Source organism: Pinus tabuliformis, chromosome X, assembly GCF_031772625.1.
Source record: "Pinus tabuliformis cultivar Carrire ecotype Pingquan chromosome X, CPIR1, whole genome shotgun sequence".
Lineage (NCBI taxonomy): Eukaryota > Viridiplantae > Streptophyta > Pinopsida > Pinales > Pinaceae > Pinus > Pinus tabuliformis.
In genome coordinates this window covers 1,274,182,336-1,274,201,145 of record NC_142308.1, presented here as the reverse complement: position 1 = coordinate 1,274,201,145, position 18,810 = coordinate 1,274,182,336, and the positions used below count along the sequence as shown (strand labels likewise).

Here is an 18,810-nt window from a genome sequence, read left to right as displayed (position 1 = left end):
TTTAATCTGGGAATAATTTTTTATTAGAATAGAAACAGTGGAGTTCCAAGTGGTTGGATGGTTCATATGCCTATTGAGAATAAAGTGTGGGAATCCTGCACCAGTAGTAATGATGTGGGTAAAGGGTGGTTTATTCACTAATTTTCATGTGGTAAGGAGTATTATTTGGTGCGTTTTCCAGATCTTTGTGTCCACAGCCCTCAAAAGGTTGCTTCAGTCTTGCCAATAGTTTGCTTGCAGTTTTCACAAATGTTAGTTTTGTTCTCCATTATTTTATTCTGTGCCATCCATTATCTGAAACGTGTTTCTATTCAAGACATGATGCAGTAACATGCTGCTAGTTGTGTATTTATCATGGTTTTGCTTACCATTTTCTGCCCAGCAGGTGATGACACCAAATCCAGACTGTACAACTGTTGACACAACAATTGTTGATGCATTGCATACCATGCACGATGGGAAATTTTTACATCTTCCAGTAGTTGATAAAGGTAATTGTTATGTTGAATTTCCTTTCAGGCTTTTGCATCTGTTCAATTTATGATTTTAACAGTGTCAAGTTAGTGCAGATGGATACATTTTGGCCTGTCTGGATGTTTTACAGCTAACACATGCAGCCATGGCCATGGTAAGACTACATTTATGTGTTTTTTAAACTTAATTTTCTGTGATTTCATTTTAGCCGTGGCCATGGTAAGGTTACATTTATGTGTTTTTTTAGCACATAAGCATGAGTTCTGTATGAAAGATTGAAGTTTTAAAAGTTGTGCTTATTAGAAGATACACTTTGGCTGTGATGCTCTAAAGATTCATCAAGGATTAAAGTGGGTTCAAACTTCTATGTTAGATAATGCCTATGCAAAAGTTGGCAATTGCTGAAATAAATGATTGTTCCGTTTGTTTGGAAGCAAAAGGTTTCAACTTCCTGTTGTGCTCAAATGCCTGGACACATTGCTTGAAAACAAAAGTCCACATTGCATGAAGAATATATCAGAGCTGTTACATCACTGGATAGGAAGCTCACTATGAAAAGGGGCAAAAACATGCACCTTGAACGCAAAAATATGGTTCATATCAGCGAAGATGAAAGGGATTTTACCATTCTCTCTAAGGGTTATGGAGGTTGCCTGACCTCCAAGTGGGCTCACATGATGGTAGCCACCCTACTTTATTTGGTTTCCCTTTGATGCTATTGGGGACAAACCTATATATCCTTACATATAGAATATAGTAGTCTTTTCTGTTTACAGAGAAAATGGTTGGTTATTTATGTGTTTTTTAAACTTAATTTTCTGTGATTTCATTTTAGCCGTGGCCATGGTAAGGTTACATTTATGTGTTTTTTAGCACATAAGCATGAGTTCTGTATGAAAGATTGAAGTTTTAAAAGTTGTGCTTATTAGAAGATACACTTTGGCTGTGATGCTCTAAAGATTCATCAAGGATTAAAGTGGGTTCAAACTTCTATGTTAGATAATGCCTATGTAAAAGTTGGCAATTGCTGAAATAAATGATTGTTCCGTTTGTTTGGAAGCAAAAGGTTTCAACTTCCTGTTGTGCTCAAATGCCTGGACACATTGCTTGAAAACAAAAGTCCACATTGCATGAAGAATATATCAGAGCTGTTACATCACTGGATAGGAAGCTCACTATGAAAAGGGGCAAAAACATGCACGTTGAACGCAAAAATATGGTTCATATCAGCGAAGATGAAAGGGATTTTACCATTCTCTCTAAGGGTTATGGAGGTTGCCTGACCTCCAAGTGGGCTCACATGATGGTAGCCACCCTACTTTATTAAATATTTGGTTTCCTTATGATGCTATTGGGGACAAACCTATATATCCTTACATATAGAATATAGTAGTCTTTTCTGTTTACAGAGAAAATGGTTGGTTATTTATCCATCATTCTAGTGATTTTGAGTTAATACTTTTCTCTTTTAAATGGGTGATGACTTTATATGTTCTTATCTTACAATTTTCTAAACCAAACATCTTGTATTTCTTCTAAGTTTTATATGATATATCTGTTATCATGACCTTTTATTTCAAATGCATAATTTTATAGAAATGCTGCATATATTATTCATGTACTCACATGATGGAACAAAGAGAATTATGAGGCATGAACAATAGGGGGTTGAGAAATGCCTTCCCTAAAAAGGCCAAAAAAGCAAGCATGTGAGCTTGTGCAACAAGAGGAAGTGACTCAACATCTGGACAGAAAACATTGAGTTGCACTCGCAATCAAGGAAAACTCTTGGTTAAAGCTCCTCAAATAGCTTGTGCTAAAAGGGGAAGGGATCTCTTGAAAAGTGACTTTATACCAATGTTTCCATATAAAGGCAATAAGCCAAACATTGTGCTGCAAGGACTTGCAATGATCCCTTATCATCCAATTGTCTTTTAGGAGAAGACTTTTTTATTAGAGTAGGCCATGGAATGAGTGGAACTCATCTTGAAACCATGCCCAAAACATTTTCATAGATTGGCATCTCCAAAAGACATGCTCAATTGTCTCATCCTTACTTCATAGAATGCAAACAACATTTGTCACACTAGCTTGATTGCCAACCCTTAATGAAGCAAAAACCATTGAAGAAAAAGCCATGCACATATTTTGTGTTTAAGATTGATTTCTAGATGCATTGGCATCTCCCCAACGAGCACGCCACATGATCCCTCAACCTCCACCTTTTGTTCAAGCAAGGACAATGTTGGATACATGCCCTTATCACATCATAAAGGTTTGTGGTCACATATGTGTAGAAGGTTTCCCCATTCCTTCAATTCCAATCCCTCTAGAATATTCTTGATACATGTTGTTGCTTTTTTGAAAAGACAAATTGAGGAATTATGTGACAGAGGCCCTCTAAATTAGATCTATTCCAATAACTAAGATTTTGAGCTCGCTTGAGAGCTCACTAGATGTGCCATTGTTGGTGGCAATGATTCCACAAATCGTCCCAAGAAGAGACTTTCTTGGCCAATTTAATCGTTGGAGGATGCGAACATTCAAATTGGTTTTGACACCAATTTCACATCATCTTAGGGTCCCTCAAATTGTAAAGCATTATAATTAGAACAACATACAGAGCAACCCACACTCTAATCATGGTAGAACTTGCAATCTCAAAGGCTTGAAGATTTCCAACTATGCCATATAGATTAAAGGGACCTTTAATACCTTGAATATGTTGAGCTTGTTGAATTTGGTATTGAACTAAAAATTATCAAGGAACATCCCCTTCTGTTGTATATATACCCATTTACTTGCAAGAATCTCCCCTTGTGCTCTTATAAGGAGGCCCAATCTTGCTTTATTTTTCGGTACTCTTCATACATTTAAAGACACCAAAGTAGGCCCTTTTGCCTCCCTTGCTTGCCCTAAAGTTTTTTTTTTGACAATGTGCTACAACCATTTGTAGGCTATTTAAGAAGGGTAAATACAGGAGGAATAATGTATATGCTTGGTTGCTAAAATTCTTTCAACAATTGTAACCTTCCTAGCAAGAGGAAGATTGAGATGATTCAAAGCTTGAAGTTTCTTTTCAAACTTGTCAATGATCCACCCTTGGTAATTGACTAGAGAAATCAACTTACTGAAGGGGACCTAATTATTGAATGATCTCTCTAGGCTTAGTAAAATTCCATTTATGGTTTAGCTAGTGACGAGTGTTGTCTTGGCCAACAAGAAATGCCTATGTTTTTTCCTCACTAATGATTAACAAATATTTACAAAAGTGTCCAAGCATAAAATAGTACCTTGAACTTGTTGAATGAATTTAGGTGTTTGGGTTGCATCATCTACAAAATGGACATTAACAAGTTGATTACCATTTAGTAGGGACATACCTTTCATTTATGCTTGCAATCTAGCAATCTCTAGTAAATGATTGAGGGCATCCCTTGCAATGATACAAATATAGGAGCAAGAGGGCAATATTGTTGAAGAGACACATTATAAAAGATTAAATTCAAACAACACACCATTCACACTAATCCTTGTTGAGGCTCATGCAAAAAGACGAGTGAGGAGCATACAGTAAATAAATAAACCAAAGATTCAATTTGACACCTTATATATGTTTGAATTTCTTGAACCCAGCACCCAGTATTTAATTCCAAGTAATAAATCACTGAATAAATGACCCAATTTAGAAAGTACATATTACAATACTTTGGATTTGATTCAATAGATGTGTTCTCTCTTGCAACTAGATCTCCAACCCCTCTGCTCTCTCTCGGACCCAACACATGCTCATTGAGATGCTGTTCTCAACCTTGTGCAACTATTGTGATTTTGCCTCATCCTTTAGGTTCAATTTATAACTTTATTAAGCTAAGATTGATGACCAAAATTAGCTTGTGAAGTTAACTGAAGATAAGTTACTTCACTTTAGTTAACTTTCTTATATTTAGTTTTCTTTACTTCAACTCAAGTACAAGTCATAAATTTAGCTTGCTTTACATGCATATCTCATGCAACACACTTGCATGCATGCAATTCACTTGCACACTCCACATGTCGCATGCAATCAACATGCAAACTTCGCATGTTGCATGCAATTGAAAAGAGGCAAAACAAGGTTCTTCTAGTCAAGACATAGCTAGAATACCTTTCACAGGTACAAAACTACTTGCACGAGCTACAAAAATCAACAATATAGAATGTTCAATGGTTGTTTACTAGCCCCCCATGCTAGTGGATCCCTATCCATGCATACAAAGTGTGAAATAACAATAGAGTCCCTTTGACCAAAATGGTTGGGATGACATGGATGCACTGTGCACATCTATGCAGGTTTCTTTATGCATGTGGCATACCATTCATAATTCTTCCCTTGCCTTATTGGCATGATATCGTTAATGACATCAATAGTTCCCCTAAAGTATACAAGAGCCCTAGGTGACAAAGTTAGAGCCATGGGACTTGAGAAGGAAAATGCCAGGATCCATAATGCTTTAGGGAAATCTATATATGAATGGATTGGATATGGGGAATTCATTGTATTTGATGGTTGAGCAAATTTTAAAGGCAAATCATTTTTAAATGTTCTTAGTGTGTGTTAGTGGCCCAATCTTCCTTGTATCATTACAATTTTGGGGTTAATTGCATGACACTTATTGAAAACAATTCAAGAAAATGGCTTGTATGATGTCATTCAAGTCATTATTGATAGAGCTGCTAATTGTAAGGCATTGAGAGCAATCATTGGGATGCATATTGTAACATATTATGGTATGGATGTTTGGTGCAAACATTTAACCTTTTCATGCATGATATTGTTAAGTTGAAGGAGATCGATTATAAATGTATTAGTTCTGTAACCCACCAAGAGTAGGGGTACCCCTAGGAGATTTTTTCTCCAAATCATCTTCTTCAAGCCAACAACTAACAACAACCCTTCTTGACAACCTCCTTGTAACTGATGTAATGTGCCATTTTATCTCTACCCCCTGCATCAACCATATGTTTCCTCGCTTGTTTGTCAAGAACACATGTTAGAAGGTGGGCAATCTGATCCAAAAGGTATATTCATTGTGCAATTGGGTGCTTATGCTTGTTTTTCATTTGGGCATTTAGCATGGATTATGGGGTGACTTGGAAAAAGGAAGGGTTTTGACCGTAATTTTGTTCCCTCACCTTAAATGGGGCGTTAATCTTCGGTCCTAGTCCAATGAGACCTCTTGTAATGGCCCATGGCTTTAGGAAGGGCACTACTTGGGGAAACCTTGATTGAGACAACGCCCATTTTACCCATTTCATACTTATCACTTCGCTCTGTACATTATGAGCCCTATATTTCACCTCCCTTCTCTAGGTGCACATGACCATGGGCCCCCTGGGTTCTAGCCACACCAGGAGATGGGGCCCTTGTTCACATATATGGTTCGGGCTTGGAAACTTTGCCCCAGGAGATTGATGTAGCTAAAAGAAAAGTAAAAAGCATATAATGGCCACAAACAAGAAACAAAAAAATAAGAAGATTATAAAATGCAAAATATGGTTGGGACATTAATATTAACATGTGGGCAAAAGCCAAACATGAGCCCTACCCATTATCATTATGGCCATCACCCAGTTCCTAAGGCCAATGTTGCCTTGCCACAACATAAAAGGAAACCTTGCATGTCCCAACCCTTGGTGGGTGATGAATAACTCCACCTTTAAGGGGGTAACCACTGCTACACGTCATTCAAAGCATGCTCTCATTTCTTAGAGCTTCGAGCAATAATACAACGAAAAATAAAGAAAAGGCAAAAGGCAATAAGAGGGGTGGAAAAACAAAGATCGGGGTAACCCATGCATCAACGATTACTCTCTCCTCACATTTGTACAACCAAAATGTGGATTTCCCCCTCATCATCGCTACCCCTTTTGACCATGGCATATGGCCCAGAGATCCCTTGTCCCATTTGTTCCTTCATTATTCACATGACACCTATTGATTGTTGGATGTACCAGAGACTTGTCTTTCCCCTTAGGGGTTGGGAACACCTAATAGGATCATCCATCAACCACTCCTACCTACTAAGGTAACGCTATACATGATCAAAGCCCCAAGTTTGGAAGGGATGCTTGGTATGAAGTGTCAATTTTCCCTTGACTAGCAAGCTTGCTCCACTTAGATGAATTAATGATTATTGTACCTAATGGTGAAGATGCAACACTGGACGTTGTGTGTGATTGGCAGATGGTTTTGATCATTGGTTGGGCAACTTAACTGAGTCCAAGTCCACTAGAGGAGCATTATGACACCCTACAGGTGAAGTGTTGAGAGTCGTGGGACCCTCATCGCTTGCAGAGTATCATTCCATTCCATGGGCACCTATAGCACCCTCGACAACGTGCACTTTGCCTCACGTTATTCATGAGATGATGCACTTGGACCAACATGCCACACTTGACTTAGTAGTGTACACATGGTTTAGCAATTGATTCGAGGCCCATATGAGGCTCGTCTCACCCTTTGAGACATGGGAGGGCTAATATCATCCTCAGAACCATCAACGTTGGAGCAGAATTAGGCTATTATTTCACTGGGAGACCCATGAGACCCATTTTGTGCCCCAAACACAAAACTAGGGTCCACACGATGATTTGCATAGAGGTCTAGGGGCCGATCCCTAGATCATGATTTTTGGAGCCCTCTGTTGTATTTCCACAATGTTGGCTCTAGGTTAGAATCTCAAAATCACTGACGCTACCAAACCAAGAATCTCAGCCATAAACTACTTTGCACAACGGAAATATAAGGCAGTAAAACACATGCACACATATACACACTTTTTAACAAAATTGTACAATCCCTATCTTTGTTATATTAAACACCTGACTTAGTAGTGTACACATGGTTTAGCAATTGATTCGAGGCCCATATGAGGCTTGTCTCACCCTTTGAGACATGGGAGGGCTAACATCATCCTCAGAACCATCAACGTTGGAGCAGAATTAGGCTATTATTTCACTAGGAGACCCATGAGACCCATTTTGTGCCCCAAACACAAAACTAGGGTCCACACGATGATTTGCATAGAGGTCTAGGGGCCGATCCCTAGATCATGATTTTTGGAGCCCTCTATTGTATTTCCACAACGTTGGCTCTAGGTTAGAATCTTAAAATCACTGATGCTACCAAACCAAGAATCTCAACCATAAACTACTTTGCACAACGGAAATATAAAGCAGTAAAACACATGCACACATATACACACTTTTTAACAAAATTGTACAATATTGTACAATCCCTATCTTTGTTATATTAAACCAAATCTGAATAATACAACAGTGTACAATATACAAGATACAATGACAAACATTGCTGCAACTTCTATGTCATATCTTGTCCTGTTGGTCTTTCGATTCCGTGCTGCTCACTAGTAGTGCCTTAGTACATCAAGGCCACTACACATTGAGACTCCAAGAGGGCTGCCACCTATCATTGATGCAAATCGCTTCTACTACAATGAACACAAGCTAATCAATCTGCTCCCTGGGTAGGCCTAATTTACGAGCACTGATCTGCCTTCTAGTAACCTCTTTTGTCCATCAAAGAGCTACACATAAGGCGGCAATACTTCACCCAATCATGCACCAACAATGTCCTTCTTGTCGGTTGCTCTAGGGCTACTTTGGTTAGCCAACACACTGCCCTCTAATCATATCAATGTTACCCCATCATGTCACTGCAAGATCTGCTCTGATGAAGACACGATCACACAATCTCGTCTTCAAATTGGCTCCCACAGGCTGTAAGGTAAACTGATCCAATCTGGTCAACACTTGACCCAACACTCCAACACGAAACACTGTTGTCCTCCATTGTTGTTTGATGTTCCTGCAATTCTGGTTAAGGCACAAACTTCAGCCCTTAACCTTCCACACAGTCAGCAACAAAATCCTTCAAGGGCTGCGGTTCTCCAAGGATAGGCTCCTCCACACCCACGTTGCCTCAAGGAGGCGTTGTTAACCCAACACTGCCCTTGAAACAACCTTAGCTACTGGATATGGTCTGTGACCTAGCACAACAACAAGCTGTGGCTCTCGGCCTCCCTCAAATCAACCCAATGCTGCCCTTAACACAAATGCATAATGTCCTATGCTCCTTGGCCTAGCTGCCCGACATCTCGGCCTTAGAACAACTGTCTTTTTAGCCCTTAAAACAACCCTTAGAAGGTTCGCAATCATGCCTAGAACTCGGCCTCCAAACAGACCTTTTTCATGCTCCTCCTCGGCCTCCAATTCAGACTTATCATCACGCTGTCCCTTGACCCTTTCTTGTTGTGGCTAGAGCATCCAAATTTCAAAGCTATCTTGGATGAATGTTGCATGAGATGGATGCATAAATGACTCCAATACACCTCATATTTATATAGAAAATGAGGGCTCCACGAATTCATGAAGAGACCCATCTATTGGACGAATTTTACATCAAGCCTACATGACTTGAAAACCAATAATTACTAGTCAACTTTAAAACCTCATAACTTCGTTTCTTTAGCTTCGATTTGAGTGATCTTTGGAGTGTTGGAATTGGCTCGTCAAGCTATATCACCTCAAATTTTCCCAAGCTCAAATCCATCAAACATCGATGGGTGCAAAACCCCATACTTGGCTTCCAAGCCTACAAGTTGCCCTTGTGGTGCTTTGCCCTACAAACCCTGAACCTTGAGGCTTGGAGTACCTCACAAGCTACACAAATCAACACTCCCTCTTAGTGAGGGAGGTACTTCCAAGACTAGGAAGTCTCTCATCATCATCATCACTACTCGCAACACTTGTTCAATTCCTGGCGCTCACAATTGTAACAATCCTTGTACGGTGAACTATTCCCTTCTCAGAAGTGTCTCTGTTATTGCTGGAAGCACCCTGCTTCTTCTTCTTATCCTGTAACATCTTCCACTCTCTCCACGATTCCTTCTTGGCAGTTGTAGGAGCACCCTTGCTCTCCATTGACCACGTGCTCTTCTTGGGCTATAGATTCTCCTTGTGAACTTGCAAGCTCCTTTTCAAACTCGACTTTGTCTGAGTCTCTGGAACTTGGACCTTCTCGGGAAGGTGTACCTTCTTTTCGGGAACTTGTACTTGCGCCTTTGAAGCCTGCACCTGCTCTTGCTTCTCTGGAACTTGCACTTGCTCCACCTGCTTCTTTCCATGATCCACAGGCTTGCCATCAACTTGTAGAGTCCATGCTCTCTAATTCCAAGTCCAATCCCATTGGACTTAGAGCCTCTGGTCCTGAGTCTTGCCTTCCCATCCCGGAATAAGACCTCAAACCCTTTCCTCTTGATCATTGAGACGAAAATCACGCTATATTTGAGTCTTGGTACAAACAATACATCTTGGATCCGCATCACACATCCTGTGTCCATCCTGAATGGCACAACTCCTGATCCTCGGATCTCCAACTGACTCCTTTCGCTCAACACCATGTGCAACTTCGAGTCCCATTCAACTAGAGTCTCAAAACCTCCTGTGATCCTGTCATATGCTTCGTCGCACCACTGTCCACGTACCATCCATCCTCATTGACAGTACCCTGCGAGAAATGAGAAATCATAGCAAAGTCCTCCTCTTTCAATCTCTTGGAGAGGTCATCTATCTCAGCTGAAGTGGCAACACCAACGACATGCTTTCCTTTCCTCTTCTCATCATCTCCCTTCTTCATCGGACATCTCGACGAATAATGACCCATTTTGTCACAGTTGAAACACTTGACTTTTCTCAAGTCCTTTTGCTTACCCTTCATTCGCGCTGCAAGTGCCATGTCATCATCAAAAGCCTTCTTCGGATGAAGATCCTCGTCTCGCAACTCTTCCTGAATGAAGTCATCCCACAACCTATCCTAGTCTGGCAAACTTCTCCCTGACAATGATCCCTTTGATGAAGGGCTTCCAATCCTTGGTGAACCCTTTCAAGGAAATCCTTTCCATATCTCCATCTGATGTAGACACACACCGATGGTAGCAAGCTCATCTTTGACCTAAGACAATCTCGTCAGATACAAGGTCACACTTTCACCCTTCATCATCTTGGTGGACTTCAACTTATCCTCCAATATTGTACTCCGTTCTCGTTCTTATTTCAGAACAAATTCTGAAGAGCCATCCACATCTCATGTGCATTGTTCTTCTCAAACAAATGAGGTATTAGGGCATCCTTCACACCATCTAGGATGATCAATCTTGCCCTTGCATCCAAATCATCCCATATTTCCAGCTCCTTAGGGTTAGTTGGCTTCTTGATCTCTTTCTCGGCAAAATCTCAAATCCTGTTGACCTGCAAAACCAAATTGATCCTTTCCTTCCAAGGAGTATAGTTGGACAACCCTTCCAACATGTCCTCATATTGGAGACCTGCCTGCAACTTCGACATTGTAGTGAGCCCTTCACTTACAATGTGACCAACTCAATCTCATGCTGTACTTCACTACGCACAACTCTGATTTACTTACTTCCAAAGTAGCTCAGACACACTTTGATACCATGTTGAATTTCCGCGACCTTGGGTCAAGGTTAGAGTCTTAAAATCACTGATGCTACCAAACGAAGAATCTCAATCATAAACTACTTTGCACATCGGAAATATAACGCAGTAAATCACATATGCACAAATATACACTTTTTAACAAAAATGTACAATCCCAATCTTCATTATATTAAACTAAATCTGAATAATACAACAGTTTATGGTATACAAGATACAATGACAAACATTGTTGCAGCTTCTATGTCGTATCTTGTCCTGCTGGTCCTTCGCTTTCGTATTTCTCACTAGTAGTGCCTTAGTCCATCAAGGCCACTACACATCGAGACACCAGGAGGGCTGACTTTTATCACTGTTACAAGTTGCTTCTGCTACAATGAACACAGGCTCATCAATCTGCTCTCTGGGTAGGCCTAATTCTCGAGCTCCAATTTGCCTTCAAGTAGCCTCTTGTCCATCAAAGAGCTACACATAAGGCTGCGATACTTCACCCAATCACACACCAACAACGTCCTTCTTGTCTGCTGCTCTAGGGCTACTTTGGGTAGCCAACACATTGCCCTCTAATCAGATCAATGGTACCCAATCATGTCACTGCAAGATCTGCTCCGATGAAGACACACGATCACCCAATCTCGTCTTCAAATTGGCTCCCATAGGCTGCAAGGTAAACTGATCCAATCTGGTCAACACTTGACCCAACACACCTCCACAAAACGCTTCTGCCCTCCACTGTTGTTTGTTGTTCCTGCAACTTTGGTTAGGGCACAAACTTTAGCCCTTAACCCTCCATGTAGTCAACAACAAAATCCTTCAAGGGCTACGGTTCTCCAAGGATAGGTTCCTCCACACCCACGCTGCCTCAAGGAGGCTTTGTTAACCCAACACTGCCCTTGAAACAACCTTAGTTGTTGGCTATGGTCCACGACCTAGCACAATAACAAGTTGTTGCTCTCGACCTCCCTCAAATCAACCCAACGTTGCCCTTGACACAATAGCGTAATGTCCTCTTCTCCTTGGTCTAGCAGCCCAACATCTCGGCCCTAGAACAACTGTCTTTTTAGCCCTTAAACAACCCTTAGAAGGTCTGCAATCATGCCCAAAACTCGGCCTCCAAACAGACCTCTCCCACGCTGCTCCTCAGCCTCCAATTCAGACTTATCCTCACACTATCCCTTGACCCTTTCTTGTTGTAGCTAGAGCATCTGAATTTTAGAGCTATCTTGGATGAATGTTGAATGAGATGGATGCCTAAATGACTCCAATACACCTCATATTTATACACAAAATGAGGGCTCCATGAATTCATGAAGAGACCCATCTATTGGATGAATTTTACATCAAGCCTACATGACTTGAAAACCAATAATTACTAGTCAACTTCAAAAATTCATAACTTTGTTTCTAGAGCTCTGATTTGAGTGATCTTTGGAGTGTTGGAATCGGCTCGCCAAGCTCTATCACCTCAAATTTTCCCAAGCTCAAATTCATCATAGTTTTGACCCAAACAACGATGGGTGCAAAACCCCATACTTGGGTTCCAAGCCCACAAGCTGCCCTTGTGGTGCTTTGCCCTCCAAACCCTGAACCCTAGGGCTTGGAGTACCTCCCAAGCTACACAAATCAACATCCTCTACACTTCCTTTCTATCATATGGCGAGATGCATCACTGTCCAGAAACTGGTCACTTCTAACACTAGTGCTAGAAAGACAAACAATCACTAATGATAACTCCTGAAATTTTGCTGCAAGCTTTTCAGTCTTTGCTGATGCTACAACTTGTGTTTTCCTATTGTTTTTTTTTTGTTTAGACATTGACTCGCATAATGCCCTAGCTTGTGACATGTAAAGCACTTGACTTTGCTCATGTCCCTCTTCTTCGCATCATGAGAGGATCCTCCCTCTCCTTTGTTCAATTTGATAGTCCCCTTACCTTTTCTTACATGACTTTAAAGAGCAATGTTCTCCTCATCCCTTTCACCTTTTACTTGGTTGCCATGTAGAGCCTCCTCACGAGTCTCCTCTTGGGTGAAGTCATCCCACAATCGATCCCAGGTTGGGAGATTCTCTTGTGCCATGGCTCCTTTAACAAAGGCACCCCACCACTATGTGAACTTGTTCAAAGCTTTCCTTACTAGTTCTGAGTTTGAAACTGTCTCCCCTACTGCAACAAGCTCATCTCGTATCTGAGAAATTTGGGTGAGATAAGAAGAAACTATCTCATTTTTGGACATCTTGGTGTGCTTGAGTTTCTCTCAGTACCATTTTTTGGTTTTGGTTCACTTTGGTATAACTTGGTCAATGCCTCCCACATTTCTTTGGCGGTTTTCTTCTCGAATATATGAGGAATATTGTGATCCTTCACTCCATATAGGATAATCCTCTTGGCTTTCATGTCCTTATTATGGGTGGCCAAAAGTGTTGCATCGGTAGGACAAATCTGAGTATGTGATACAAACTCCCAGTTTTCATTCTCCTCTAACATCAATGCAATCCTCTCCTTCCAAATGTTGTAGTTAGACAACCCATCCAAGTGATCTTCAAACCTAAGACCGGTAGCCATCTCTATCCAATTGATTAATCTTTGCCAAAAAACAATTTCACTTGAAGAAGATACCTGTGCTCCTCCTCACACTATCTACAGTTGCTCAAACCCCACAACGACTTCATTGTCTCAATGACCAATCCAATTGACACTTCTTTGTTAGACCTTTTTTCCTTGTCCCACGACCTTGATGGTTGCTGCGTTATGGTCCACTCAGCCCCCGTGGCCCTTGCTGGCTATTGGTTCTTCTTGTTGTGTTGACGACTCACCCAACAGTGGTTACGATGTCTCGGTCATGGCCCTCTTGGCTCCTAACTAACTTGGCAGGAAACAACACTCTACTGCAGTGTTTCCCTGCTTGGTCCATAACTTCTTCCTCAACTTTCTTCCTGCACCTCGATCGCCTTTGTCCCCGTTCATTGCATCGACTGGACTTGACTTCAACTACGACTAGTTAGCACCCCAGTGATCTGTTGTGTTTCATCTTGTGTTGATCACTGCAGTTGCTTGGCTGCCATAACCTCTGTCTCTGCATTTGGCCCAAGCTGACTCTCTGTTGCTCTTGACCTCTGTTGAAACTATTATCCATTGTGTCCTCCAATAATGGTGGCTCGATTTTGCATTATGCCACCGATCTTCGCCGCCCAATTCTTGTGTCACTACCTGTTGGGTCCTTCTTGTGCTCCCTAATGCTCGTTGCCTTTGTTCGCTGTAGTTGTTGAGACCCTCCTTCCTCGCCTTGCAACCCTGGTGCTGCTATCAGCGTGTTGAACATGCCGCCAACCACGTCAATTCTTGGCTTACCTCACTCCACCTCGATCTGCGGTTCCTGGTGGTTGCTCGTTTGCCTTAAGACAACACCTTTGCCTTTCCCTGTGCTGGCTTTTGCTATCGGCGACTATGTTTTTAGCCGACGGCTGCAGTGGCTCTCCTTTCTAGCTGCTAGTGCTACTTTACACCCTTTGCAACAATCTCTACGTCAACCTCCATGCATGGTTCTTCTGTCAAATAGCTTTTCGACAAACCTTTAACTTGACTTTGTTCGCCCTTGACCCTTGCATTTTTGTGACTGATTGGGCGACTATAGCTTCTTTGGTGGTTGGGTGGGCCATTAGGCTTGTCAGCCCTCATGCAATCTCTTTTTTTATTTTTATTTTTTAATGTGTCGCCTAAAAAGAAGTTGGCCCTTTCTAAAAAAATTCTATTCGGTTGTTTGACCGATTTACTACGGCCCCATTTTTTTACTCATACCATTGTGGCTGAACTTAGCTCTAACAATCTAATATGAACCTGGCACCTGTGATTCTGAGATTGTTTTTCTTTAAAGTTCTAGCTCTAATACCATGTTAGTTTTCAAAACCCAACACCTTGCATTTAATCCTTAGCATAAAACCTTACTGCATTAAGAAACAGCTAGGTTCCTAACAAAATAATTAGCGGATGCAATTATAATGATCTCAATCCCAATGATACACATAGATTCTGCCCAGCAAGTTTTTAATTAACAAATTCAAACATACATGGGCTCCCCTCTTGGGATAATGCCCGAGAAAATACACAAGACAATAACTTGGATCTGATCAAGTAGATCTGCCTTAGATTGGTGTTTGATCTCTTTTGCAAATCTATATCTCGAACCTCTCCACACTCCCTTGGACCACACCACTCACTGAGATTTCTCTCTGAATCTTGTGCTGCTGTTGTGTGTTTTCTCCTTCTCCTTAGCCTTTCTTTTATAAATATACATTGAGCTAAATCCCTAACTTTAACCCTGATCTCAAAGTGATTAACGGTCAAGATTAGATCTTGTGTTACTTGAGATCAACTCAATAAGCTCAATAAGATAACATACTAATATGTGTTTTTTCTAAGTTAGACTTAGGCAAAGTTACATCAACAACTTGCCTAGACACAAGGCCTGTGCAAAGTACCCACCCAAGTTATAAAAATCAACAATATTCTGTTTTGCAATGACTACTTATCATTTTAAGCTTTTTAATTTGTATATGTAGATTTTGATTATCATTCTTGAGACGTGAAAGTTCTTTTGTTTTCTATTTGATCTTTATCTTTAATGTTTTGAGACTCAAGTTTCTCATTTTTTAATGTTCTATTTTCTTCTAGCAAATTTTCATTAAGTCTCTTAAAGTGAGGATTTTCTTCTTTTGCTGAGAGGTTCTTGAATTTTTTCCCAATACCTTCTTTTTCTTGTTCTAATCTTTGATAATTTTGCTTCATAGCCTTGGACTTCCTCACTTGTGCAAGTAGTTTTTGACTATGATATTTTAAGCGAGGAATTTCTGTCTTTTTTTATTAGTTCCTTCTAAAACATATCCTTGAGATCTTTATCCTTTTGTTGTGATTCCTTCTTGTTTTGTCGATGTTTGGCTAATTCATTGCCTAATTTTTTTATTCGAGTTATACTATGATCTACCAATTGTAATTTTTGAGTACATTGGATTATGTTGTCTTGTAGGAGTGGTGTTTGGTTTTCTTTGACACATGCTCCTTTTTGTCATTTGTCTCTTCTTGTGCTAATTGACTATATTTTTAATGTCTAAAAAGCTATTTTGCTCAAGTTTTGCTACGAGTTTATCAAATTCTTCACGTATCATTGATCCCATATGTCTTGTCATAATTGCTAAAACTTTTAAAATAATAACCTTATTTTTCTTTTGAAAATGTTTGAATTGAAATGCTTCCCTTCACTGTTCTTGCTATATATATAATATATCACTTGATAGTTTAGTAATTTAGGAACTTAAATAGCTTCTTTAAAATAATCCTTTTTAAATTACCTTTGTCATTTGTCTCTTCTTGTGCTAATTGACTATCTTTATTGTCAAAAAAGCTATTTTTCTCAAGTTTTGCTACAAGTTTATCAAATTCTTCATGTGTCATTGATCCCATAAGTCTTGTCATAATTGCTAAAACTTTTAAAATAATAACCATAATTTTCTTCTGAAGATGTTTGAATTGAAATGCTTCCCTTCTTGCTATATATATATATATATATATATCTTTCTTGTGCTAATTGACTATCTTTATTATAAAAAAAGCTATTTTTCTCAAGTTTTGCTACAAGTTTATCAAATTCTTCATCTGTCATTGATCCCATAAGTCCTGTCATAATGCTAAAACTTTTAAAATAATAACCTTATTTTTCTTCTGAAAATGTTTGAATTGAAATGCTTCCCTTCACTGTTCTTGCCATATATATATATTACTTAATAGTTTAGTAATTTAGAAACTTAAATAGCTTCTTTAAAATAATTCTTTATAAATTACCAAAGTTCAAACACTATTTTTTAACCTCAAAACTTCCTTTATATATATATATATATATATATATATATAATTTCCTTCAGCTTTTTGGCATATAATAGATATTTTTTTAAATAAATATATTGGATAATTTCCTCCACATAAAAGTTCAAAACTTATTATTCAGGAGATATTTGTATTTTTGTTTTTTTTTTGCTTTACTTTGAAAGTACCATGGTTTCCAAACCATGAGCTTGTAAACCACTTATGACAAATTAATTATATAATATTTCTTCTTTGTACACTCTTAAAAATGCTAGTAAAACTCACCTCTTACTTTTTCACATGCACTTAATAGTACTTGGAAACCTTTTTTTATATATCAATGATTTTAGCCACGATCCTTACCTTTTTATTTCTTCTTTCTTAATTACAAGAATAAGAGTGGCCAAAAGCCCTAATCGTGGTCAAGGACTTGTAGAGTAGGGAGACCCCAAGAATTTTATGTGGCCAATTTAGATCAAACAAACAAAGCTCTAATACCAAATGTGACAATCAAATATGGTTCACAAATTGAATTTCAAAATTATTTGGAATACAAAGATATCCATTTAGGATAAATAAATAATATAAAAATTATATGATATTACAAATGAGGGCCTCATTATAAATACTAGAAAGGAGTGCCCTTTTATTAATAGACATGTCTTTTTGATAAGATACATCTTTTCATTATAATGTCTTCACATTAATTAATTATTATTATTATTAGTTATATTTTTATATATATCTATGCTTTTTTATGTTTATAACAATGTCTAGGTGGTTTCATTTGCTTGTAAATAAGAGATTTCACATAGCAATAGATGGGGAGAGGGGATGGGCCCTTGTGTACGCATTGATCTGGAGTCAGAAACCATGTTGCGATTAGTTTGTCTCTTGGTGCCCCTAGTTGATGGGAGCATTGAAAACAAGGAAATATTCTACTAAGTGGGATCCAGTGTAGGAGGTCAGAGAAAATGGGCATGAGATCGTCCTGCATGTAAAGGGCTAGGCATTTCTAGTCTTAAGTACTAGAAGAAACTGGATAGGATTTGGATCCCCTAGAATAGACAATGTAATCTTTTGTGGTTCTCATAATAAATAGGGCAACAAAATATGAAGTGCTCCTTTGTCTCAACTTCACGACGATAGCGCAATGAATAAATCCTCCCTTGTTGTACGGTGAGGTGATTTGTCTTAACTTGAAGTTTGTGTGAGCCCACTCAGAATTGGCCTAGGGGAACGCAAAGAGAGTGCGTCCAATGACGATAAGTGTATGGGGTTTGGATAATGAGTTCGTTCCTCACGTCTATGAAGTGTTCAACATGGTAGCCATCTTCAAAGATAACTCACCTTGAGGGTCTATCCAAGTTTGAGATCGTCCTGCATGTAAAGGGCTAGGCATTTCTAGTCTTAAGTACTAGAAGAAACTGGATAGGATTTGGATCCCGTAGAATAGACAATGTAATCTTTTGTGGATCTCATAATAAATAGGGCAACAAAATATGAAGTGCTCCTTTGTCTCAACTTCAAGAAGATAGCGCAATGAATAAATCCTCTCTTGTTGTACGGTGAGGTGATTTGTCTTAACTTGAAGTCTGTGTGAGCCCACTCTAGGGGAACGCAAAGAGAGTGCGTCCAATGACGATAAGTGTATGGGGTTTGGATAATGAGTTCGTTCCTCACGTCTATGAAGTGTTCAACATGGTAGCCATCTTCAAAGATAACTCACCTTGAGGGTCTATCCAAGTTTGAGATTGTCCTGCATGTAAAGGGCTAGGCATTTCTAGTCTTAAGTACTAGAAGAAACTGGATAGGATTTGGATCCCCTAGAATAGACAATGTAATCTTTTGTGGATCTCATAATAAATAGGGCAACAAAATATGAAGTGCTCCTTTGTCTCAACTTCACGAAGATAGCGCAATGAATAAATCCTCTCTTGTTGTGCGGTGAGGTGATTTGTCTT

The 18,810-nt window shown here is 39.4% G+C and overlaps 1 protein-coding gene across 1 annotated transcript in view; it reads left to right on the top strand.

Moving 5' to 3' along the window:
* The window catches only part of LOC149144640 (CBS domain-containing protein CBSCBSPB3-like), a 63,629-nt gene that overhangs the window by 32,397 nt on the left and 12,422 nt on the right, over positions 1-18,810 (top strand). Inside the window, exons 8-9 of the mRNA XM_089452996.1 lie at positions 386-491; positions 570-628. Of these exons, the coding sequence (XP_089309122.1) occupies positions 386-491; positions 570-628 (165 nt within the window). The remainder of the gene's footprint in view (positions 1-385; positions 492-569; positions 629-18,810) is intronic.